This window comes from Sciurus vulgaris, assembly GCF_902686455.1.
Source record: "Sciurus vulgaris genome assembly, chromosome: 2".
Taxonomy (NCBI): domain Eukaryota; kingdom Metazoa; phylum Chordata; class Mammalia; order Rodentia; family Sciuridae; genus Sciurus; species Sciurus vulgaris.
The window spans coordinates 3,714,237-3,739,759 of NC_136462.1; the positions used below are offsets into that span (position 1 = coordinate 3,714,237).

At 49.0% G+C, this 25,523-nt stretch overlaps 1 protein-coding gene across 2 annotated transcripts in view; it reads left to right on the forward strand.

Moving 5' to 3' along the window:
* Nucleotides 1–25,523, forward strand: part of CDC42BPB (CDC42 binding protein kinase beta) — a 92,741-nt gene that overhangs the window by 44,327 nt on the left and 22,891 nt on the right. For both annotated transcript variants that reach the window (XR_013762281.1, XM_079130066.1), the window contains exons 5-20: nt 1,455–1,603; nt 4,719–4,812; nt 7,013–7,213; nt 8,670–8,918; nt 10,429–10,508; nt 13,086–13,252; nt 13,325–13,444; nt 14,365–14,498; nt 16,425–16,667; nt 18,807–18,917; nt 19,766–20,010; nt 20,102–20,207; nt 20,570–20,694; nt 21,106–21,211; nt 22,496–22,644; nt 23,812–23,906. Coding sequence is in view for 1 of the 2 variants with exons in the window: in XM_079130066.1 (XP_078986192.1) it covers nt 1,455–1,603; nt 4,719–4,812; nt 7,013–7,213; nt 8,670–8,918; nt 10,429–10,508; nt 13,086–13,252; nt 13,325–13,444; nt 14,365–14,498; nt 16,425–16,667; nt 18,807–18,917; nt 19,766–20,010; nt 20,102–20,207; nt 20,570–20,694; nt 21,106–21,211; nt 22,496–22,644; nt 23,812–23,906 (2,374 nt within the window). In the remaining variant the exon portion in view is untranslated. The remainder of the gene's footprint in view (nt 1–1,454; nt 1,604–4,718; nt 4,813–7,012; nt 7,214–8,669; nt 8,919–10,428; nt 10,509–13,085; nt 13,253–13,324; nt 13,445–14,364; nt 14,499–16,424; nt 16,668–18,806; nt 18,918–19,765; nt 20,011–20,101; nt 20,208–20,569; nt 20,695–21,105; nt 21,212–22,495; nt 22,645–23,811; nt 23,907–25,523) is intronic.

Consider the following 25,523-nt stretch of genomic DNA (forward strand, 5'->3'; position numbering starts at 1 on the left):
CAGGGACCTTACCCCTGCTGCCCAGTGGTGCCAACAGGCTCAGAGGGAGAGTAAACATGCACCCAAAAGAACTGACTTGGCATACATTCACTGAGAGGCTTCCTTGTGGCAAGAGTTGGCTGAGATGTGGGGGTGGGGAGGTTTTGTGAATGGCGGGCAGCTGAGGGGCATCTTGGAAGCAGGATGAGAAGGCTGCTGGTTGAAGTTCTGTTTGAGACCAGGAACCTAAAATCAGGTTTCTCTGGTTTCCTCAGATCCAGCTGGGTCCACTCCCTCAGAGGTGGGTGGTTTGTTCCTTTCTTAGGGACATGACCTTTGCAGTGTTTTGTTAAAGCTGGTGGGCCCTGCAGTCCAGTGCTGTCACATACTAGCTGGGCGACTGGGCAGGTCATCAGGGGTCCCCTATAAAATGGCATCTTGAGCTTACCTAAGGGGGGAAGGCTGTTGTAGGGACTACAGATATGACAGGCTTCTATCAGGTGGCCCAAGGGCACAAAACATCGCAGTCACTCAGTGCATAGGAGCTGTTCTTGCTGGTAGGTTCTCAGAACATTTGAAAGGATTATCCCCTGACTCAGTAAACCTGGTGCTGGTTTTCTTTCTTGTTGGTGAGTTAAAGTTAAGCGGGCCAGTAGCTCGTCCAGTAGAGCGCTCGCCTGGCGGGTTAGTTAAAGTTAACTGTCACTGTATTAAAAGGAAATTGGCATAGGGGTTGGTGGTTCCAAAAGGGCTGAGACTGCCACCCTGATCCCACTGTGGCAGTTTTGCCTGTCCTGGGCCCTATGACTTTTGTGAGTAGCCTCCACTGGGGCCTCCATAGCCTCCTGCAGCCGGGGCCTCCTGAGTGCTGCACAGGAGATGGTGTCCTCAGGCACAATATACCCAGGTCTCCAGCACCAGTGCTGACTGACAAAGGGACAGGCTCAGCCCCAGTGGATGAAGACGTCTCCTCTCACTGCTCTGATTGCTGCTGTAGCAGTGGCTTTTCAGATGTGTCTGTGGTGTGACTGGCTCTTTGATAACACCATCTTTCCAAACAAGAGCTGCTGTTGTAGGTAGCTCACTTCCCTTCGGTGTCCAGTGTCCGCTTGTGACTCGAGGCCTGGAGAGCTGAGCTCCACGGAACTTGCCAGGTGCTGAATTGTGCTCCTGCTCTAGCTCACTAGCTCTTGGAGGGCTTTCTCCAACAGCAGGCCTCCAGTCATTTTCTCAGTGACTAGTGTGTTCTCTGTTGAAGACCGTTTTCTGCTCTAATTTATGTGCGTGACGTAAATTATAGCACCATTACAGCACGTCAGGGACATTCCAAGGGGGGCAATCCAGGTAACGAGGAGCAGCTGAGAAGCCAGTGGTCAGACTTGAGGAGTCCATGGGCTTCTGCAGTGCAAGTTTGGCCTTTAGTTGTCAGGTTCCCGGGGGACTCAGCATTGTGTTCTTTGCTCTCCAATCTGTAGTACCTGGTCATGGATTACTACGTGGGTGGTGATTTACTGACGCTGCTTAGTAAATTTGAAGACAAACTTCCGGAAGACATGGCAAGGTTCTACATTGGTGAAATGGTGCTGGCCATTGACTCCATCCATCAGCTTCATTATGTACACAGGTAACCATCTTCTCCTGTATTCCTTGGACACCACATTTCAGATGCTAAAACCTTCCTTTTGGAGGTCCCTGAGTCACAAACTCCAGGTTGCAGTCCATCCAGGAAGTCATGCAGGTAGCAAGTCCTCCTGGTGAGCAACCAAGCACAGAATGGTTTGCCTGTGCGTGTCTTACACCTGGCCTGGCACCAGGGGATTCCAGCTGTTATGGCTTCTGTTGTGATGGTCTCACTCTGGCCTGCTGAACCACCTCGGCCTTTGGTCCTACATGCCTGCCCTTATTGACCCTCGTGCGTCTCCCATCCTGTGGCATCTCCACACTCTCCTCAGCTCTGCCCCTCCCTGTCCCTGGGACATCATAAGGGAGGACTGGCTGAAGGAGGCAGCAGTGGGAAGCTCTGGGATGGGACCGAAGCCGCCCCTCTGCTCTCCCTGTCCCCACGGTGCCCTTCCCTCCCGTTGCAGGCAGGCCTGGATTGCATTCAGAGACACACAGATAGTCCTGTGATTTGTTTTGTTTTGTAGAAACTAGTTTTATTTTTATCTTTATCAAAGTAATTTTATAACAGTTTTTAAAAGTTGAAAAGTTGTACAGGACTTTTCTCCCAAAGTTGTTCCAGCACCACCCTTCCTGTAGGATCGCCAGCTGTGCTTCCCAGACATTTTCCTCATTGTTTCCAGTGATTGAAACACTACTGGAGACACTAGTGTGTTGCTAATCTCTCTCTCCCTACATGTGCTCAGTGTCTGCTTGGCACCCAGGTTTATGATCTGCCCTCAGCTGTTTTTTGAGGGCAGCCTCAGGTTCTGGCCCATCTTGAGCCTCCATGCCCTCTCAGTCATCTCCCAGAGTGGCTCTGGCTGCTTTAGCAGGGAATGGTTTGAAGATGGCAGTCGGTGTGCTGGATGTGCTCATGTCGGAGGGCAGAGTGCAGTGCAGGTGTGGATGCACAGTGTTTGTGGGCTCAGGTATCAGCCGGTGCCGTTTGGAGTCCTGAGCGCACTTATTGGTTTTCACCCATTCCATATTTCGGCCTTCCTCCTCCTGACCCCTCTGGCTCCTCAAGTCATGTCTCATTGGCTCAGTCCTCTGCATGTCTGGAATAGCTCAGAATTGCCCTGCCTACATGCTACCCAAAACAGAACTCCCGAAAAGAGCCCAGGGTGCACCTGCAGTTCTCCACTTCTCTAATCCCCCATCCCTCACCTGCACCAGAGTCAAAGTTCTTGAAAACCTGACGGATGAGCAGTGCTACACAATTATGTTCCTTCCTCCCTGCCACTTCCTTTCCGTGGTGCTGGGAATTGCACCAGGGGTGTTCTACCACTGAGCCACATCCCCAGCCCTTTTTATTTATTCTGAGACAGGGTCTTCCTAAGTTGCTGAGGCTGGCCTCAGTCTTGAGATCCTTCTGCCCCAGCCTCCTGAGTTGCTGGGATTGCAGGTGTGCACCACTGCCCTGGTTTCAGAATGGTTTTCTATTCTAACTTTCTTGTGGAGTTGAACATCATTTCCATGTCTTTGTCGTGATTGCCTCTATGAATTATTTCATGTGTTTTTACTTCTTTATAGAGTACCTACTTACTTACTTCAGTTGTTAAATATTTGTCTTTTATCTGCAATATGTTGCAAGTATTTTTCCCAGTTTGCTCTTGGTTTTTGACTTTGCTAGTTGTGTTTTTTTTTGCCATGCAGATTAAGAAGGATGTTTTATATAATCAGATTTATTGGTCTTTTCTTTCAAGACATAATGAGTAGTCTTTTTTTTTTTTAATCTCCAGAAAGAAAATCCACGTTTCCTTTTTGTAGTGTTATTTTTTTCATTTATGTAGTTTCATTTTTTTATGTCTGGACCTTTAATACATTTGGAATTTATTCTGAAATCTGGCATGGGGAATGGATCTCCTGTATGTGATCTTCAGTCTGTGTTTCCTAGTGACTTGAAATGCCGCCTTGGTCATGGACTCCATTCCGTTGTGTCCGCAGTATGTTCTTGGGTCAGTTTCACTCTGGCCCAAGGTGGGAGGAGGCCACAGAGGGGTCGCCCTTCAGCACTCCTCACCAGTGCTCTCTTGTGGGTTACGTCTTCCCTGTGAACCTCAGGCATCTCTTGCTCCGCCAGAGCAGGACACTGTTCTGAGCCTGTGGATCCTCACCTCTGGGGCGTGGGCTAGGTCAGGTGGACACACACGGTGTGCCTCGGGCTCTGCCTGTCCCCGCAGTCTCCAGCAGCCTCCGCTGTGCTCTTCCCTCCTTTCTTGCCTTGTTTTTCTTATAACTTCTGATCCTTTTCTCCCTTTCTTCAATGTTTTTCATTAGATTTTGGTTTGAATTCTCCTTTGGCTTCCTAATTCTGATAAGATTTTATCTTTTTCTTCTGTTTCTCCCCCAAGTTAAATCTACTCATTTCTTCCAATTTTGTCTAGTTCTTTTTTCACTGTGGGATTTCGGTTTGTTTTTCTCATATTCCTGAGTGCTTGTTTGCAGGGGTTTGTTTTCATTTGGAGTGCTGTGCTAGAGTTTTCTTTTGCTTTGTGCTTTTATTTCTTGGTCAGAATTGTCCCCTTCTGCTCACCTGTGTTTGTGGAAGTCGTCCCTGTTGTGCCCTGACTCTTGCTTCATCAGGCTGCTCTTCTCAGTTGGAGGCCGCCACCCAGTTCCCTCATGCTGCACTGGCCCCTTGGCCTCGTTTCCTACTTCATCATAGCACTTCCCACCCAGGCCGCCCTGTGTGACACTGTCAAGGTGACAAGGCACGTTTGTGACCCATAGCTTTGGGCAGACTTCATGAAAGTGGGGCAGCCTTGTCTCAGTTGCAAGGAGACTCCCAGCAAACACTACCTGGTGGGTGGTAGATGGACAGGATGACAGCATGCTCTTTGGGTCATTTGGGGATTCAGTGAGTGGCAGTGGTGGCAGCGCCTGATGCTATTCCCGATGGGTCTCAAGCAGAATTCTCTGACTTAGAGGTACTTTGCCTTGGTGGTTACAGCTATTCTCAGATGATGGTAGTAGCATTTCCCAACTGATCTACCAACCCACTGCTGGTTCAGAGCTTTGACCTACCTAATGTATTTCACAGAGATGGTTAACTTATGTATTTATTTTAATAACAGAGACATTAAACCTGACAATGTCCTTTTGGATGTGAATGGTCATATCCGCTTGGCTGACTTTGGATCCTGTTTGAAGATGAACGATGATGGAACTGTAGGTATTTTTGTTGGAGATTTTCCATTTGGGTGGGTTTGGTTTGTAGTTACAAGGAATTTAAGTGTTCAATTTGAGATATGATTAAGAAATGAAGATTTTGTTGGGTTGGTTTTATTTTTGCTTTTGTACTAGGTACTGAACCCAGGGTCTCATGCAAGCTAAGCATGCATCTTACCACTGAGCTACATCCCTAGCTCCCTTTCATTTTATTTTTGTGGTGCTGGGGATGGAGCCCAGGGACTTGTACCTGCTGGGCAAGCGCCCTACCACTGAGCTGTATCCAGCACCCAAGTTAATTGATGTAAATTAAGAAAATCATTTAGGAGATAATTGAACATTTTCTATCTGGGCAACTAAAAAAATTTTTTTTTCTTGCTTTTCCATTGAGAAAAGTCACGTGTATGCCTTCAGAGTAGCTGTCAACCCCTCAGAGTTCTGGGCTGCTGCAACTCTGCCAGCCCTGCAGCACGCAGGCAGTTCCTGGTCCTTGACTTACAGAGCCTGGCCTGGTGGGCGGGCACCACCAAGTTGCTGCCTTCTCCCTTTGCTTGGGCAGGTCTTCCTGCCTGTCAGGGACTTCTCTAGTGAGAGGGCCAAGGCCGCTCCTGCTGCTCTCTTAGCTTCGTCTCATCTGGCCAGCGTTACGGCTGGGTGGCTACTCCACTGCAGCCTGCGTTCTTCACAGCAGGCTCGTCTGCATTCTCTCCCGTAGCCACAATTGCAACTTCATATATGTGCGTTTGGGAGTCTTTTCTCCTTGAAAACCTACACTTAAAAGTGTCATATGAAATACTTTCAAAAGCCAGCAGTCTGGTCCTTTTCTACAAGCAGGTTTTCATGCTGCTATAAAGCTCGAACCAGCAAGTCATGCTTTACATGGCATTCACTCTCTTTTGATTGGTACCGGGGATTGAACCCAGGGGCACTTAACCACCGAGCCACATCCCCAGCCCTTTTTTGTATTTTATTTAGAGACAGGGTCCCACTGAGTTGCTTAGGGCCTCGCTAAGTTGCTGAGGTTGGCTTTGAACCTGCCATCCTCCTGCCTCAGCCTCCCAAGCTGCTGGGATCACAAGTGTGCACCAACACGCCCAGCCTGGAGTTCACGATCTTTCCACAAAGCCAGTCTCTTGTTTCTAAGTGTTGACCACAAATCAGTCAAGTGGTAGCTGAGAGTTTTTCTTGACTCAGTCTCTCAGTGACTGTAGCACTGACCTTGGTCGCCCTTCTTGCCTACCCATCGCCTCATCAGTGGGCATTTGACCCTGGGTTACCACCAATACACCCAGCAGTCCCTCCACTCACGTCTGAGGCTCCTGTGGCCCTGGGGAGGCATTATGCAGGGAAGCGACTAATGACATGACATGCAGAATCCCTGTTGTTCCTGCAGACTAGCAGTGCTCACCACTGCCGATCCTGGCCCTACTTGTGCCCAAGCTGCTCTTCTCAGGGAGCCCCAGGGGAGGCCTGTGATTGTGCCCCAGTTCCTGTCTGAGCCACAGTCTTACAGACCTGCCTCCGCTGGTAGTCTTTTTCTCCCCTTACCCAGTAGCCTCTTGCTTTCCTGTGATGGTGGCCCTTGCTGATCATAGCTTTTGGGAGAGGTGTCACTACATTCAGACAGAAACCTGTTAATGTTTAGAGCAAGGAACTGTTCTTTCCCTTTTGGGGGGTGTTTGCCTCATAGTTCCTTGGCCAGGCAATGCCCAAGTCCCTAGCTAATGCCTGGTCTAACTTGTGTTCCATCCAGGAGACCAGTCTGCAAGTGAGCATCCTTGGGACCCCTGAGGGCTTGTTAGGAATACAGCATCCAGGCAGATCCCCACCTGACTCCCTGTTGTAGCAAGAGCCCCTTAACAACGATTGGTGGAGGGAGAGTCAGAGTTCGGCCCTGGGAAAAGGGATGAGGGTGTGGGGAGTCTGTCTTTGGGGACTTGGAAAGGTCGCCCCCTGGAACTGTGGAGAGCTTGAGCCTTAGGAGACCATGCATACAAGGGCCTCATTGTCTGGAACCTGCTCCATGTTTAGTGCTGCAAGAGAGCGTTATCGCCACTGAGCCTCAAATTGTTAGACTTGTAAATCCTGATCCTTCACTGCTTTTCCTCATGATTATTTTGTTTCCTGTTGGTGCTGGATTTTAGAGAGTGGTTAGAAATGGGCCATCAGAGCACTAGTTTTCCTTCAATCTTACCCACAGGTTCAGTCTTCTGTGGCCGTGGGCACACCTGACTATATCTCACCCGAGATCCTGCAGGCCATGGAGGATGGCATGGGAAAGTACGGGCCTGAGTGCGACTGGTGGTCCCTGGGCGTCTGCATGTATGAGATGCTGTATGGAGAAACGCCGTTTTACGCAGAGTCGCTTGTAGAGACCTACGGGAAGATCATGAACCATGAGGTAGGACTCCCACTCTCGTGCCCTGTGTTTTCTTACTACAGGTACAGGCCTGCAGGGAGGCCCGCCCACACGATGGGGCTTAGGAGGGGAGGGACAGGAGAGGGTTGCCAGATGGATCTGTGGGCAGAGGGGAGGGAAGCCTTGAAGGTTTGCCCGGGTGTGTGGAGTGGCTTCTGGGGAAAAGTGCAGCATCTATGCGGCAGCCTCAGGAGTCGGGAGCCTGGTGCTGCTGGGGAGGCCGTGGGAGCACACAGCCCCGGCCTCACGAGTGGCTGCTCGTCTCCCTGAGGAGGGGTCCTCCATCCTTCCTGATCCCGTTCCTTCCCTTCTCCTCTTTTCCCTCTCCCAGAGGATAATTTTTCTCTTTGGTGTTGCCTTCCTCGGTGTTTATTGTTTTCTTTTCTGCCATTTTCCGTCTTTTTCATTCTCTTAGCCAGATGTCTCCCCAGTGCCGTTTCCATCCTTTCTGCCGGGTGCTGGTAGCAGTTCCTTTCCTGTATGCTGCCCACGCACACTCACTCTTGCACACATGTTCTGCACACACTTCCCAGAATCCCCAGTTGTATGCTGCCCTGTCCTGCAGCCAGGGTCTCTCACTAATTGCTCACGCGGGAAACAGATCAGCAGGAAAGCAGTAAATGGTCTTACACATAAACTCCAAATCAAAGCAAAAGCTACACTTTAAAAAAGATGTTCCCCAAAGTAGAAACATGTCTTTCATTTAAGAATTAGCACATCCTTTGTGCAGAGACTTCACATGTGTATAGAAGGTGGCAGCTGCTGTCACCAGTGCTGACACCTGCAGGGCCAGGCCAGGCGCTGCTTGTGTGTGCTCGTTGGCTTGATCCTCACTGCCACCCGCAGTGTCGGTGATGGCCCTTCTGTGTAGACAGCAGAAGGGAGGCTCAAACAGCGGGTCGGGCTGTGTCCGGGTCCGCTCTGTCCTGTGAGGGTGAGGCCTGGTGAGTGTGTCTACGCAGACAAGCAGGTGTCCTGTCCACGTGTGTCTGGTGCCTTTCTCCGTCAGTGTACGGCAGTGCCTTCCCATGGTGTGTGTCTTGTTTTTTAACAAGTCTTCTTTTGATGGGCATTTTGCCATTTTCTTTGTCAAGATGAAATACAGTCATGATTGTGTTTCCTCTTTATGACTTTCTGTAGAATGACCTTTGGGATATTGACTTGCTCTGGATGCCAGCAGATGCACTCTGAGAAAGCTGTGCCCGTTTGCATTCTGCACAGCATTCTTTGCTGCTTTGATTGGCAAAGGTCTCTCACTGTTGTAATTTATGTGCACTGCAGTTTGCCTTTTTGGAACTAAAGTTCACTAACTTTGGTTTATGTGTAGTTACCATGAAATCACAAGGACGTGGTTTCAGAGCTGCTTTTTCCTTATACTGTCTGTACATCTTGGATTTTTCTGACTTGTGTCTGTTTGCTGCTTTTTTGCCCCCACCAGGAGCGATTTCAGTTCCCTTCCCATGTCACAGATGTCTCTGAAGAAGCGAAAGACCTCATTCAGAGATTGATCTGCAGCAGAGAGCGCCGGCTAGGGCAGAATGGAATAGAGGACTTTAAGAAACACGCGTTTTTTGAAGGTCTCAACTGGGAAAATATACGAAACCTAGAAGCACCTTACATTCCTGATGTGAGCAGCCCTTCTGACACCTCCAATTTTGATGTGGACGATGATGTGCTGAGAAATGCTGTAAGTGTCAGCGTTAGGCCAAGGTGCTGCTTTGTAGCAAGTTAATACATTGAAGAACCACATGGACTTTAAATATTTGGCAGTTGTCCAAAGAAAGTGTACCTTTTATTCCAACCTTTCGTTTGGCTCTCAGTGTCCCTCTTAAAAGATGATGAATTGCTGAGTTTGAGTAGGATCAAGCTCTTTTGCTTTGGAACTCTTCAGAAACCTTTTTGCTCTTATTTTCATCATACTTCGTACCCTTTCAAAGCAGTCGGTCACATGCACTACTGTGCTCGAGCCTCGGTGCAGCCCAGTCGCCAGTTTGTGGGTCTAAAGACTCACCAGGAGCACAGCCCACGGCCCACCAGTGGTAAGCCAGCATGGCTTCTGGCCAAGAGCACACTAAATCTTTCAGGGTCTGCATTTACACTCTTTGTACAGCAGGATTCAGAGTGATGGCAACAGAAACAGGATCCAAGTTTGCACTGACAGCTGAGGTGGTGGTTTCCACTGTGGTCCTGGCTGTGGGGCTTGCCCACACTCTGGTCTGGTCTGGCAGGGCCATTTTGACACACAATCCAGTACTTTCACCCTGGGAGCTGTGCTCATGTCTTATAAAATTACTTTGATCTCATCAGACCTTTTTATATGTGACTTAGTTTGAGGGTAGAGGAATTGAGGTTTAGCCAAGTGAAGGAAAAATCTTTATTATTCCTTGAGAATTCCTCATACTAAAATAGTATTATTTGCTGCATGTGTTTTATCCCTCTCGACCTCTCAAGATAGGTGACCTTGACCCTAGGCAGCTGCTAGGCAGGAGCAGCATGGGATGATTGTTGAAGCACCCCTTGCAGCCTCAGGAGGATGTCTGTGCTTGCACTCCGCACTGGCTCAGCAAGGGCCACGTTCAAAATAAGGGCTGGTAGAGTGCCTGCTTTGCAAGCACAAGGCCCTGGGTTCAATCCCCAGCACTGCAAAAAAATAAAAATAAAAAAAAAATAAGGGCTGAACCTCAGCCCCAGTGAAGGCTGCAGAGTGACACCATTGATCAGACTTGTTCCTAGACGGTGGAAACCTCCGCACACTGATTCCCCAGATACTTTTATTTAAGAAAGACCCTCTATCTGAAAAATAGATGAACTAATTGGAAACAGTCTGCCTTTGAACTCCAGAGCTCCTTTCTGAGACCAAAATCTTGAGAGCCCCAGCCATTCCCCAGAAGGCTGATGTGTCCGCACTGCTGTTCTCTGCACACTTTTGTGCTCAGTAGTGGATTCTGTGGCTTTAGAAGCTTTGGCAGTCACTAGCTGAGCCAAGCTGGGTGTCACGTGGGTGCATTTATCCTCTTAACCGTTCTGTGCATTCAGTGGATGGAGCCAGGCACGAGAAGTGCGAGGCGTGCAGGCGGCACTGGGCAGGCACTGTCAGCCGCCCTTGGCCTGGCGCCTCCCACCCACGGCAGCGTAGCATCCTTTGCTCTGGGTGTTTGGATGTGGATTTCATACCTGTTGTTTGTGTTCTTATGCAGGAGATATTACCTCCTGGCTCCCACACCGGCTTCTCTGGATTGCATTTGCCATTCATTGGCTTCACATTCACAACAGAAAGGTGCGTCTGGTTTGCCCTTCCCCAGCAGAGCCTTCCTCATGGTCTGAGGGGGCTTCTGTGCTGGGCATGCTTGGCTGAGAGGGCTGGGAGGGCAGTGCTCAAGGGACACACAGGGCTGGCCGTCCTTTAGAGATACACTCTTGGTCAGGTCACTGCAAGTGTACATCAAGGTTGGCTGACTTTCTCTGAAGGGCAAGGCAGTAAATCGTCAGGTTCCACATAAGGACGTTTGGTCAGTGCCAGATCACGTATACCGTGGAGATTACAGTGAGATCACAGTGGAGCGCAACAGCTCCTGCCACTTGGTGATGCTACAGCCTGCCAAGGTCTGGCAGTGCTCTGGTTGCCTGCTTGTGGTGACGCCTCCTGTGCTGCTAGTCGTGTGAGGTATAGCACCTGTCACCACACGTGGTCCAGCGATGTGCTGACGAATGCTGTCTCCTGCACCTCGCTGGGACCTGTCGTGGTGTGCTTGCCTGCAGCAGCTCACCCCGCTGTGTCCATTGCACCTCTCAGTTGCCTTTCTTCCTGGTGCTATGGACTCTGGTGTTTGCAGTCATGGAATAGTCCAATGATGGGGTTCTCAGAATGTGTTCCATCATTAGGCAACACAGGAATATAATTTAGGTGGTGTTTTTTTCTTTTTCTTTTTCTTTTTTTTTAATTTTTTTGTAGTTGTAGATGGGCAGCATGCCTTTATTTTATTCATTTATTTATTTATATGCGGTGGTGAGAATCGAACCCAGTGCCTCATACATGCTAGCCAAGCGCTCTACCACTGAGCCACGACCCCAGGCCTTAGGTGGGGTTTTTTTTTTTTTTTTTTTTAACTTTTTTTTTAGTTGCAGATGGGCACAATGCCTTATTTAATTTATTCATGTCGTACTCTTTTACAATCTTTTTAAAAATGTGGGAGTCATTCTTGGCTTATTGATGGCACAAGAACAAGCTATAGGTCTGATTGGATCCACAGGTGGTGGTTGGCTGACTTCTGCCTGGTTGGCCCCTGTGCTGGCAGAATGTGTTGGGTGTCAAAGTCGGTGGCTGCATTGAATTTGCACTTCTGCCCCTCTGAGAGCCATCTTCTGTAGGCATGCCGCCTGCTTGTGTAAGGACCGGAGCCCAGCTCTGCAGTTTTCCTCAGTGGGGCTGAAACACATCCCTTAACTCGAGGTGAAATCTGCAGTGCCACAGATGCCAAGGCTGGTGCTTTTGTCTGTTGGCCCAGCCCAAAATTGTGTAGTCTGAGGAGTTCCACCAGATTTTAAAAGGAAACGGGAGCCAGGCGTGGTAGCACATGCCTGTAATCCCAGGGACTCGGGAGGCTGAGGCAGGAGGATTGCAAATTCAGAGTCATCCTCAGCAATTTAGCAAGGTCCTGAGCAACTCAGACCCTGTCTCTAATAAAATACAAAAGGGCTGGGGATGTGACTCAGTGGGTAAGTGCCCCTGGGTTCAATTCCTGGTACCAAAAAAAAGAAAGAAAGGAAAGAAACAGACCATGAAGAAAGGAAGGTGAGATGAGGCAAATGAACCCCCCTGCAGAAGGAAGGATCCAGTCCTAGATTCCTGGTATCTTCTGAGAGCTGGCAGCTGAGGTGATGAAGGTCTTCAGGAGAGGGACCTCTGCCTAAGCTCATGAAGGGCCAGGGCTCCCAGCACTCAAACCAGAGTGACAGCTGATGCCCCTGTCCAGGGAAGCAGTGCAGGTGGAAGCATTTAGCAGTCGAGCCAGAGGCTCTTGACCTTTCCAGAACATCCCAGGGCACTGAGTGCTTGTCACACTTGCAGGTCCCAGGCTTACCTGCCAAGACCCAGTTTGGTGGGTTGGGCCCAGAGCTTTCCTCCCTGGACAGACCCACAGGGCTGGCGCAGCCCAGCTCTATCAGAGCCCCCTGCAGAAACACTCATCAGTTCATATTCTGTGATAGAAATGTATACCCTCGTGCCTTTATCAGACTCAGCATGGGAACTCAAAAAGGTTTTCCTGATGTTGTGTCTCCTAGTGAACTAAGCAGAACCAAATAACACGTACAGCAGTCTAAGAACTGAGCTGGGTGAGAGAACATCTTCAGCCTCCATCTGGGCAGGGGATGGTGCTTGCGTGCATATCAAGTATGCCTACCAGTTGGCCGGTCCTCAGCCGTGCCAGCCGGAGCTCTGCAGAGGGCCATTTAGTCTGCCAGGGTAAGAAGATGAACCCCAGAGGGTTTGATAGCTATCCCAGATGAGCCCTAGATGGCCCGTGCAGCTCTGGCAATCTGCCAAAAACCGGGAAGCCCTGCTGCCTCAGTCCCGCTCCTCAGGCAGAATGCTGTGTGTTTGTGGTCTGGGCAAGAGTGAGGTGGGTGTGCCTCCATCCCTTGCAGAGGCTTCTCAGGCTCCCACTCACCATCCAGTCCTCTGTGGGAAGGAGGGCTGCTACCTTGCTTTGGATCCATAGACACCAACAAGTCTTTTCACAGATACTTTGTTTGCCACTTTGAAAGGACTGTCTTTCGCCTCAGAAGCCTTTGAGTGCCAGTGTAGTCACTGTCAACTCTCAGTAGATGAGAAGGCCTATGCTCTGTTTCACAGCTGCTTCTCTGATCGTGGCTCTCTGAAGAGCATGATGCAGTCCAACATGTTAACCAAAGATGAGGATGTGCAACGGGACTTGGAGAATAGCTTGCAGGTTGAAGCTTATGAGAGGCGGATTCGAAGACTGGAACAGGAGAAGCTGGAGCTGAGCCGGAAGCTGCAGGGTGAGTACAGGGCATCCTGCGGGCCTGGCGCAGCTCCCTCGGCCTGCCACGCTCACACCATGTCTCCCTCAGAGTCCACGCAGACAGTGCAGTCCCTTCACGCTGCCACGCGGGCCCTTGGCAACTCCAACCGAGACAAGGAAATCAAAAGGCTAAATGAAGAAATTGAGCACTTGAGGAACAAAATGGCAGGTAAGTGTTCCCAGAGGCAGCTGCTCGGCCTCCATTCATGAGTGTCGGTCTCTCTTCTGTTCTGATCTGTCTCTGTGGCAGTGCTGAAGACAGAACCCAGGCCTCAGCCGTGTTAGTCAAGTGCTCTACCATGGACCATGGAGCCATGCCCAGCCTTGTCGTTAATCTTTGAAAAGGAAAATTTCCAAGTCCTTTTCATAAGGTGCAAAGTAGGACAAAGTTCAAGCTTTCGCATCTCTATTTAGAGTTCTGGCATTTTGTCAGTATTAAAATTATTTGTCAGTTTTAAAATTATTTCCCACCTTGCTTGGTTCTGATGATAGCTTTATAGTTACCAAATACAGCCTGTATTTTCTCTGTAACTCTTGCTTTTCCTCTGTGTAGCTCTGACAGTTCTGTGGCCTCTTGCATTCATGGCCCTGCCTGCTTTTCAGTATTCTAGGGACTGGAATACTGTTTATCCCATCAGTCCTGTGTATGGTTCCTGGTTATCAAAGCTTTCTAAAAAGACTCAGCTGACTCCTAAGCTGTACCTCTTAACCCTGTGTGGGCTGGCTCTGTTGGCCACTCACATCCCCAGGTCATCTCAGTTTGAACCCCACCATCCCGATGCAGAGAAAGGGTTGGGTTGAGTTGGTTAGTCACTGAAACCTTTACAGCTCCCTGAGACAAGGCCAGGGGCTATGCTGGGTTACACAGTTTATAGGGACCGGGACAGGTGGGCACATGTGTCCAAGGCTCATAATCCCTGGAGAGAGAGCAGTTAGAATAAAGTGTAGTGAGCCTGTTCCCTGCAGCACAGTAACATTTGACACATGTAAAAGCAAAAGAAGTCTGAATGAGAGAGGTCTTTTGAGTTGTAAATCAGCTGACATAGTTACTTCATACAGAGACATGCAGTTTATTTCTCTTCTGCCCAGATTCAAATAGGCTAGAGCGGCAGCTGGAGGACACAGTGACGCTTCGCCAAGAACATGAGGACTCCGCCCACCGACTGAAGAGCCTAGAAAAGCAGTACCGACTGGCGCGGCAGGAGAAGGAGGACTTCCACAAGGTAGCATGGTGTGCTTCTGTGTGAGGTGGCCCTGGTGATTTGGCAGTTTCCTAAGGTTGAGCTTCCCCGGATAGTCAAAGACCTCCTGGGGGCCTTGGTGTGTGGCCATCTTGTGCCCCCTGCAGGTTGGGGTCCCTGCTGCCCTTGGCTGCTGTATAGCCTCCCAGGTTGTGACTGGCCTTAAGTGCTGGCTGCATTAGCTCCCACGTGAAGTTCATCACCTTCAGTCTCCACCCCAGCCCTACAGAGTACGAGTATCTTCCCCCTTTCTGAGTGAGGCAGTGCAATCCAGAGCACCTGGCAACGTCCACAGTAACTGAGCCAGCTGGGTGGGCTTGCAGATCCTCTTTTCTGCCTGGCCATGCCCCTATAGCACTTTTGCCCCTTCTCTCTGAAGGGACATCTCGGGTACACCAGGGAGCTGCAGAAGAGATGGTGTGTTAAAATTAGGGTGATCCCCCCTTCACTCCTCGTAAGTTCGATCTTTAGTAACACCAGTATGCCAACACCACATTTAGGACCACATTTTCTAAAACACATTTCTTTATATACCTCCATCTCTATACCTAGTTCGTCATCAGCTCTCTACATCAGACGTCAAGTCCAAGTTGTTTCTTAAGTTCACTTGAGTCATTTGTCCAGTGCAGTGTGGGGACATGTGGGAGAGTCAGCTTTCTGTTACTATGATAAAATACCTGAGAAAAAGTAGGCAAAATATTTTGAAGTAGGTTTTCAGTCCATGGTCACTTGGCCCCACCACTGTGGACCTGCAAAGAGGCAGAACATCATCATGGAGAGTATGTGGCAGAGCAAAGCTATCACCTCATGGCAGCTGGGAGTGAAAAGAGAGACAGGAAGAGACTAGTGATCAAGGACACGCTCCCAGTTGTCTGCCTCTTCTATGAGGCTCTATCTTCTAAGGTTTCCACTGCCTCCCAGTAGTGCCACCAGCTAGGGACCAAGCTTTCAACACATGGCCTTGAGGGACATTCCAGATCCAGACTATGACACGTGGCATCTCATCGCTGCACGTAGTCTCTGAAGCTCCGAGCCGGGCTCACAGAGGCCCAGTGGATGCCTCCACCCTGCTCTGGTTGCTGTCTTGTTCCAGCATGTCACTTTCAGGCTCTGAGCAACTGGACAGCCAGATTGTTGACTGGCTGCAGGGAGACTGAGCAGACAGATTGCAGATCCTCTGCCGCAAGGTTAGGATGGTCAGCATGGCCAACAGCAAGGAGGCTCTTGCTGTCACCAGTGACCACGCCCACTTGTGACTCCACCTAGACGGTCGGTCAACATCCATGATTCAAGGATTTTTACCCAGTGCCTGTGTGTGCTGTTCTTCACTTTAATTTAAATCTTAAGTATTTTCATGAACAGTAACAATATTGAGGACAGTGACAGACCAAAGAGGCAGTGGTGTCCAGTAGGATTATATTGCCTGTTGACACCATAGTTATCTTAGTTTGTGAAGACACACTGATATTTGCGCAGTGGAGTCATCCAGCGTGCTTCTTGGAATCTGTCCTGGTTACTGAATGGTGCATGACCACCCATGCGTTCTTCTCTTGTCTGCTTGCAACTCAGTGCTAGATGTAGTGCCCAGATTCCTGCTACCTCTTCTCTGTGACTGCAGATGAGTCAGGGAGGTGGATTGATGGGCCAGGCATCCCTGAGCAGGCTGTTCTGTGCAGTGCAGGGTCTTTCCTGGTCTGGAGTTGGTGCTCAGCCCCCAAGCCAGTGGACTTCAAGGCTGCCTGTGAGGCAGAAAGACTTTTTCCAAGAAGGTGGGTTCTTGGATCTATGACCAGCATCTGTGACCAGCATTTACAGTCACTTTTAACTCTTCAACACAGTGGAAACTGAACTTCAGCCTCCGAATCTTTACTAAGCTGACATAAAACATCTGTCATTCTTTCTTATCAGCAATTGGTTGAAGCTTCAGAGCGATTGAAATCCCAGACCAAAGAACTCAAAGATGCCCATCAGCAGCGAAAGCGGGCCCTGCAGGAGTTCTCGGAGCTCAATGAGCGCATGGCAGAGCTCCGCTCCCAGAAGCAGAAGGTGTCCCGGCAGCTCCGGGACAAGGAGGAGGAGATGGAGGTGGCCATGCAGAAGATCGACTCCATGAGGCAGGAGATCCGCAAATCTGAGAAATTCAGGAAAGAGGTAGTTCCTTAGATTTTAAGAGACAGCACTGATTGAATGTTAACTTGATCTTAAGACATCTTTGAAAGCCTGGGCTGCATTACATACGTCACACTATAGTGGATTTTAAGTTTTGTGTGAAGTTGATCTGCCAAGTGTTTTCAGTGTTTTGTTTTTGTTTTCTGGTACTAGGAATTGGACCTAGAGGGTGCTCTGCCACTGACCTACACCCCCATCCCTTTTCATTTTATATAGGTTCTGCTGAGTTCCACAGGCTGACCTCAAACTTGCAATCCTCTTGCCTCAGCCTCCTGAGGCTGCAGGTGTGTGCCACCACACCCAGATGTTCTGTGGTTCTTATCTCTCAATATTTGCTTGTGAAATTATTATTTTCTTTTTGAGATGTTAGGCGTGAAACCCAGGCGCTCACATATGCTAGCCAGGCGCTCTACTGAGCTACAACCCCAGCCCACATTTGTGAAATTATTACAAGAGATTTCTGGAGTGGTAATTTTTTAAAATTTCCTACCAAAGTAAACTAATATTCATATTGTGATGTGGTATGGCAGGACTTCAGTGACCGTGCCTGCGTCCCCTTGAGGATAGACACAAAATGGGGAACAAGTCAGTATCGCCTCCTCTAGTCAGTTATCTGAGGTCCACAGCACTGGAGGCCTTTTGGTCACAACGCTTCTCTACATCCCTTAAAAATTACTAAGGACCCCAAAGAGCTTTTATTTTAGTAGGCTGTAGCCCTTCTTATGCATATGTTAGAAATTAAAATAATTTTTTAATGCAACAATAAGCCTATTTTTCATGTTAGTATAAATAACATTTTTATGAAAAATACCATTTAAAAATTGAGTGAGAGGATTTTTTTTTTTTTTTTTTTTTTTTTTTTTTTTTACATTTGTATTCCTTTTTTTTTTAGCACCTGGCATAATAGAAAACACATGGGTTCTCACACCTGTTTCTTCATTGAGTCTGTTTGAAGTGCCGTGTGGACAGAGTACACGAAGGCCTGGCTCTGAGGGACAGGCACTTGGAAAAGGAAGGGCCCTGGGACCTCCAGGGCTCTGGCCCACACCTGGAGCATTCTGAATGTTCTGCTCTTGTCAGGTAGCATATTTGAAGTAATGCTTACGGTTTTAAATTCTGCTACAACTTGCTTGAGCAGCCTATGAATTTGGAAAGCCTGAAAGTACGTGTTCTTGTTCCTTCATAGTTCAGAATCTGCCATTTGGCCTCAAAGTACCTAATTTTTTTCATCATAGTTTAATTTCCAACCCAAATATATTTATATTGTGTCCAGCTACAACGTTAGTAAAACCCCTACTTAAGAATTTTGGGTGAACCAGATATGGTGGTGGATATCTCTAATGAGGCAGGAGGACCCCAAGTTCAAGGCCAGCCTGAGCAACTACCTGTCTCAAAAATTAAAAGGGATGGGGTGTAGTTCAGTGACCCATTGCTCCTGGGTTCAATCCCCTGTTTTGGGGGCAGTGGGGGGTAGAGAACTATGGGTGAAATGACATTTTGGGTGTCCGGGCTTTGCTCGAAAATAACCTGAGACACACAGACTAGGCTTATAAGATGAAGCAAACATGGCCCTAGCAAGTCACCATGTCAGAGCTGGTTCTCACTACTCTCCTTTGAGGGTGTTAGGAACTTTCAATTAAAAATTGGGCCAGGCATGGTGGCGTACACCTATATCCTCAGCAACTTGGAAGGCTGAGGCAAGAGGATTGCGAGTTCAAAATCAGCCTCAGCAACTTAGCGAGGCCCTGTCTCTAAATAAAATATAAAAAGGTCTGGGGATGTGGTTCTGGTTAGGTGCCCCTGGGTTCAAACCCCAGTCCCCCCCCCCCCAAAAAAAAAAAATTTGGATCAGTGTTCTCCACATATTCAGAAGTATCCTTTCCTGAAATCTCAAGTTTTCCTGTAGACTAGATTTAAACTTGCTTCTTACCGGTGGCTTACAGCTAGCATTGCAGATAAGCCCTGGAACTGCTTCTCAACCTGACTGCACTTGGACTGGGTTTGGCAGTGGGGAGATGAGCACAAGTCCTGCCAGGTCTGTCCTGAGCCCTCAGGTGGAGAGCTGACCACAGCAGGGGGCTTGTTCTGTGTTCATGAAAAGCGGATCTTGCTTTCTTGCAGCTGGAAGTGCAGCTGGAAGATGCCCTAGCCGAGGCCTCCAAGGAGCGCAAGCTTCGAGAACACAGTGAGAGTTTCTGCAAGCAGATGGAAAGCGAGCTCGAGGCCCTCAAGGTAGTGCTCAGCCAGGAGACCTGCTCACCAAGGTGCCTGGGGACACTGTCACACAGGGCAGTTTCAGATCAGTGGCAGGACATGGGAAGGAGGGTGAGGCTGCCCCTTAGTGGTCGCATTCACTTGTAAACACCCAGCGTGTCTCTTTCCTTCCTTGTTTACAAGTTTCAAGCATCACACAGTAAGATGTGGTGGATTGACACCCGAGACCTTCACGCCCTTGTTTTCTAATTGGCCAAGTGCAATTCTTCAAAAGCCCTTAATGCGCTGTGTGCTGGACCTCCGCACGCCTGTGACCAACTTCCTGTCCCTTAGTCAGCCCTCCCTAGCGTGTGTGGCACTTAGCAGCCACAGTGGACATCTCCCTCCGAACACCTCCCTCCCTGCAGGCCTCCCTCAGCCTGGCCTGCCCTCCTGAGCCCATTAGCAATTCTCCTCTGCCACCAGTGCAAAGGTGCTCTCTCTCGTCATCCCTGCTGTGCCCCATTCTTTGTCACATTTCTTGGTGTTGTCATCTTGTGCTGGCCTACTGTCAACACCCCCAACCCTTGCTGAGAGTGGAAACCTCAGCGTTACCCAGTCACCAGAAGGGTAAGCAAGCCACATAAAGTCACAGCAGCTTAGGACAGAGCTGCAGGGCCCAGGCAGAGCTGGGCAGGTGCCTCTGCAAGGCAGACTGCTCCCAGGCTGCCCGTGCTCATGAAAACCCACGAGCAGGCCGGCAGCCAGGTGCCCTGGGCAGCAGGGAGAGCTGCTGTTTGCACGGTCTGCACTCAGTGGGGCAGAAGGACAGTGCCCTCCTCAAGGGAACACACAAATCTGTCAGTTTATTCAACCTCTATCTGCAGGTGAAGCAAGGAGGCCGGGGCTCCGGGGCCACTTTGGAACACCAGCAGGAGATTTCCAAAATCAAATCGGAGCTTGAGAAGAAGGTCTTGTTTTATGAGGAGGAGTTGGTCCGACGGGAGGCTTCCCATGTGCTGGAAGTGAAGACTGTGAAGAAGGAGGTGCATGACTCCGAGAGCCACCAGCTGACCCTTCAGAAAGAAATCTTAATGTTGAAGGACAAGTTGGAAAAGTCAAAACGGGAACGGTAAGCTTCGTGAGCGCCTCAAAACAGACAAGGGGTGTGGACGTGAGTGACACTGTAAGCGTCTGAAACGGTTTCTCCTCCACCTCCTCAGGCACAGTGAGATGGAGGAGGCAATAGGCACGGTGAAAGATAAGTACGAGCGAGAACGGGCAATGCTGTCAGACGAGAACAAGAAGCTGACCGCCGAGAACGAAAGGGTAATCACAGCGCTGGCCAGCAGTCTGCGTTGTGTCTTGCTGGAGTCTTGTGGAAGTTTAGTGTCTCTCTCAGATGTTTTCATTTTTAAATGAAGTAATAGGTTTAGTCTTTTAAATGGGCTGTTTCACTCAGTTAAAGGCTAATTACGTCAGATCACCAGCTCAGTCACTTTTAGGGCCAGATTTTAATTGAAATTTAAGTCAGAGACTACCAGAACGTCCCTATCCTGAACTTACTTTGGAAAAAATCTCCTAAAGAAAGAAAGTGTTCAGAATCTCCATAAGGACCTCCAGCTTCAGTCATGCTGCCATGGCAACAGGTGCCACCTTAACAAGTGATGTGCTGAATTGTTTGCTTTCAGCTCTGTGCCTTTGTGGATAAGCTCACAGCCCAGAACAGACAGCTGGAGGATGAGCTACAGGACCTGGCAGCCAAGAAGGAGTCCGTGGCACACTGGGAAGCTCAGATCGCAGAGATCATCCAATGGTGCGTGTGGGCACTGAGCCGTGCGGCCGCAGATCCCCAAGAGTGCTCCCGCCCATCCGCACCTGCCTGTGCCTCGCGATTCCCCAGGGTCGCCTCTGGGCTAGGCCAGCAGTTCTGTCCAGTGGTCTTCTAAGCTGCACTAAGGGTGGGAAACACTGGCCTCCTGAAGGGCTCGGGTCAGGCTGTGCCCTCTCATTCTGGACGACACAGGCATGGGGCTTCCGTGGCAGCCCACACACTAATGGGGCAGAGCCTGGGAGGGAGTGGCACAGAGGGTCCCAGCTGGCCCTGGGTCACAGGCGCTCTGGCTGGCCCAAGGCTGTGTCCCAGGACGGTGGGAAGTACTGGTCTTTAGGCTCCTCACCCCAGTGGTCATGCCTTCCAAGACACCACATCTGCTTGTCCCTCCAGGGTCAGTGATGAGAAAGATGCGCGGGGTTACCTTCAGGCCCTGGCCTCTAAGATGACTGAAGAGCTCGAGGCTCTGAGGAGTTCTAGTCTGGGATCAAGAACACTGGTAGGACTTGTTCTGAAACCTGCCTTTTTACCACTGAAGAACTCGGGTGGCTTTATTGTAAGTAGGGCTGTGGTGCAGAGGTACTGTTCAGGTAATTCCAGTGAAGAGACTTGTGTGGCTAGCAAATGCTAGCCCTCCTTGGAAGAACGCGTCATCAGCTTCCTCTGGTGGACTTCCTTCATTTAGCAATGACGACTGAGGCTCTGGGGGATGATCTTTAGGCAGCAGCCTTGTTGCTGACTTGACCTCCATCCCCTCATTCAGTGTTTTGAGCCCTGGAATGCAACAGGCCGTAAGCTACCTGGGGACACAGTGCAGCCTGTCCTCTCCCTGGGCAGCAGCAGCCCCAGGGCAGATGCTTCTCACGCCATTTGAGTTCAGTTTGAAAAATATGTCCCTGGGTGTTATTTTGTGAATAATTTTTCTCACACTTATCTTTGGTGTCTAGCTAGAAGTCTGCCATCTGTCCCTTCTCACCCACTTCTGGTTGATACTTTTGAAAAGTCTTCTTCTGTTTTCTTCTTATTACTGTTTTGAGTGGAAAATGAAAAATTTTCATCTGTTTTTGACAACAACTTTAAAAAAATTCACCAAGAGCCAGGCACAATGGCACACGCCTATAATCCCAGCGTCTCTGGAGGCTGAGGCAGGAGGATCGCGAGTTCAGAGCCAGCCTCAGCAACAGCGAGGTGCTGATCAGCTCAGTGAGACCCTGTCTCTAGTTAAAATACAAAACAGGGCTAGGATGTAGCTTAGTGATTGAGTGCCCCTGAGTTCAGTCACTGGTACCAAAAAAGAAAAAGGCACTGAGATGGCATTTCTTTTGTGCCTCTTGAAAGCAGGCGCATTAGGTTGGGTAGCTCAGTAAGAACACAGAGGAGGGACGGCACCTAGCCAGCTGGCTTCGCTTTGCCTGGTGCTTCAAGGCCATAGTCACTGTTCCCTCGCTGTGTAGCCCTTTGTCAAGGCAGGACTGGTGACAGCGGATCCCTAGTGATGGTGTAGAGAGGGTCCCCGCTGCCTGGAAAGGCGGCTGAGACCCTGTCCTGCAGCCAGGTTTGTTCTGGGACCCACAAAATCAGTGCTGTCCTTCTTCTAAGGAAGAATTAAAGTTGGGACATCAAAACTAAAATCGTGTGTGATGGACCTTGATGGTATCCGAGGATCAGATTTAGATATACTAAAGTTTATGATTAGAAGAAGTCGAATTACTTGTTTGCATTCATTTTGTTTACCAAATAAATAGCTTAAGATGTCTTTTTAATGTCTTCACCAATGTCAAAGGACCCACTTTGGAAAGTTCGCCGTAGCCAAAAGCTGGACATGTCTGCACGTCTAGAACTGCAGTCTGCTCTCGAGGCGGAGATCCGGGCCAAACAGCTCGTCCAGGAGGAGCTGAGGAAGGTTAAAGATGCCAATCTCTCCTTCGAAAGGTAGTTTGAGAAGGGTGCTCCTCTCAACAGGAGCAGGGTTTCTCTGTAACCGTGGGCACACCCCTGAGTCAGGTGGGCCCTGTTTTACTGTCCACGGGAGCACAGGAGGGTGGTCTGCCTTGGAGAGTTTCGAGGGCTGTACAGGTTTCTGGCACCTCGTAGGTGCCATGAGAGCTGGCTGGGTGAATGTGCCTGCCCTAGCAGGTGCACTCTTCTTCACGGAGTAGAGGCAGTGTGAGGAGGGGGCGTATCTCCCCGTCCTGGTGACAGGACTCACAGCCACATGTCTGAGCCACATAGGCTGCTTATTTTGTCAGCTCAGAGTTATTTTTTTTTTTCCCAAGCTAAAGCTGCTGTCCCAACAGGCTAAAGGTGGCTTGTCTGTGGAAATTGTTCCCACCTTGAGCAGTCTAGGAACACCACGCACAAGCGGGTGTGCCCACTTGCCGAGAGCTCGCATGCAGCGCCATTGCCCTGTGCGCGATGCCTTGGATCACAGCTCCTGAGTGCTAGGGCTGGCTCTGCCATGAGGGGTATTCCAGGCCCCAGTCCTGTCTATCTGGGGCTGAAGACATTTGGTCCTGGCTGCCGTGTAAATGCACTTCCCCTACTTCAGGAGCCGGTTGGTAACTTTGTTCTGTCAAATCACATGACCCTCACATGCCCTGAGGCACAGGTGCGCATGGGTAAAGTGTCCACCAGTGTCTCACTGACAAGTGTAGAGCCCCACTCTGCCCTGCTTGCCTTCTGGCCAGGCACTACCTGTGCCAGCCTTCCTCTGTTCCCTCCTGGAAAGCGAGAGCTCCCAGGGCAACCCACTGTCTAGCCGATTGTAGGAAAGGCCTCTGCAGGTCTAACAGCTGAGGGGTCTGTCCTGTGTCCTCAGGGGACCGATGACTCATCTGGAAACAGATGCAGGTGTTGAAAACTCAGGAGGGCTTCCTGAGCCCTGACTTTTACATGTTTAGATGTTAACAATTTTGAATTATTTGTACTCTCTGTAATGTACTAAGTAGAAAGACCCAGAGTGTGCTAGGCACCTAGGGTGTTCTGGTCTGTTCTCAGGAGCCAGGGAGAAGCCCCTTCACCCTCTCCCCCAAAGCACACCATGAACCACATGAATGGCCTCTTTCCAATGCACCTAAAGCCATTTGTGTTTTATTTTAGTAAACTAAAGGACTCTGAAGCCAAAAACAGAGAATTATTAGAAGAAGTGGAAATTCTGAAGAAAAAGATGGAAGAAAAATTTAGAGCAGATACTGGTAAATTAAAATCACAAGAATTTTGAACTGTTTATCAGCTTTTTCTAAGGAATGGTATTGTTTTCTTTTGCTTCCTTTTTAATAGTTTTTTAGTCATATAAAGAATTTAAATCATTCTGAAGTGAGAATTTTGAATAATCTGTTAAAACATTTGATTTATTCTTCCTTTACTTCATCTTAAGGGCAAAGCAAATACAGACTGATGGTCACACATTTCAACTCACCAGCCACGTGAAAGGCAGCATGCTGCGCACCCTTCTGTGCTGGGCAACCACTAGGCCTCAGCCACTGAGACCATGCTGAGCCCATTGAGGACTGCCCATGTGAGCTGGCAGGCCCTGCCGATGGGTGCTGGGCTGTTGCCTAGCTTTTGCTGTCATAAACAGAGCTGCAGTAAGGGCTGTGTGCACCTATCACGCACGTCATTGCACATGCATGTGTGTGTGTGTGCGCGTGCATACACATACACACCTTTTTCTTTCTTTCTTTTTTTTCTTTTGGCACTGGGGATTGAACTGCAAGCACTTTACATCTGAGCTATGTCCCCAGTCCTTTTTTATTTTGACACAGCATCTGGCTAAATTGCCCAGGCTGGCCTCGCACTTTTGATCCTCCTGCCTCAGCCTCCCAGCTAGGATTACAGTTGTGCGCCACCATCCCCGCCTGAACATTGCATATTTTTGTCAGTGTATTTTTAGGATAAATTTCTAGAAACAGGGCTATCAGGTCAAAGGGCAAACGTGCATACATTGCACTAGGTGTTGACAAATCACTAGGGGTCCCAGTCCCACAGCCCAGCTCACAGTAGACTTTATACTTGGGGATTTTTGCCACACTGAATATGTGAGAGCAAGCTTTTTACAGGTCTAATTTGCATTCTCCTGACCATTTTTTAAAATTCAGGTTGCTATTCTTTTTTTTTTTTTTTTTTTTTTTTTTTTTTTTGCTGTATAAAGATTTATTTATTTTTTAATTGGAAATACTTTTTTTTTTTTACAAATGGGATACATGTTATTTCTGTTTGTACATGGAGTAACAGCATACCATTTGTGTAAACATACATGCACATAGGGAATGATGTTGGATTCATTCTGTTATTTTTTTCCTTCCCCCCGCCCCTCCCACCCCTCTTTTTCTTCTATACAGCCCCTCCTTCCTGCATTCTTTCCCCCCTCCCACCCCCCCATTATGTGTCATCATCTGCTTATCAGCAAGATCATTCATCCTTTGGTTTTTTGAGATTGGCTTATCTCACTTAGCACGATATTCTCCAGTTTCATCCATTTGCCTGCAAATGCCATGATTTTATTATTCTTTATAGCTGAGTAATATTCCATTGTATATATATACCACAGTTTCTTTATCCATTCATCAGTTGAAGGACATCTAGGTTGGTTCCACAATCTGGCTATTGTGAATTGAGCCGCTATGAACATTGATGTGGCTGTATCCCTGTAGTATGCTGATTTTAAGTCCTTTGGGTATAGGCCGAAGAGTGGGACAGCTGGGTCAAATGGTGGGTCCATTCCAAGTTTTCTAAGGAATCTCCACACTGCTTTCCAGAGTGGCTGCGCTAATTTGCAGTCCCACCAGCAAAGTGTGAGTGTACCTTTTTCC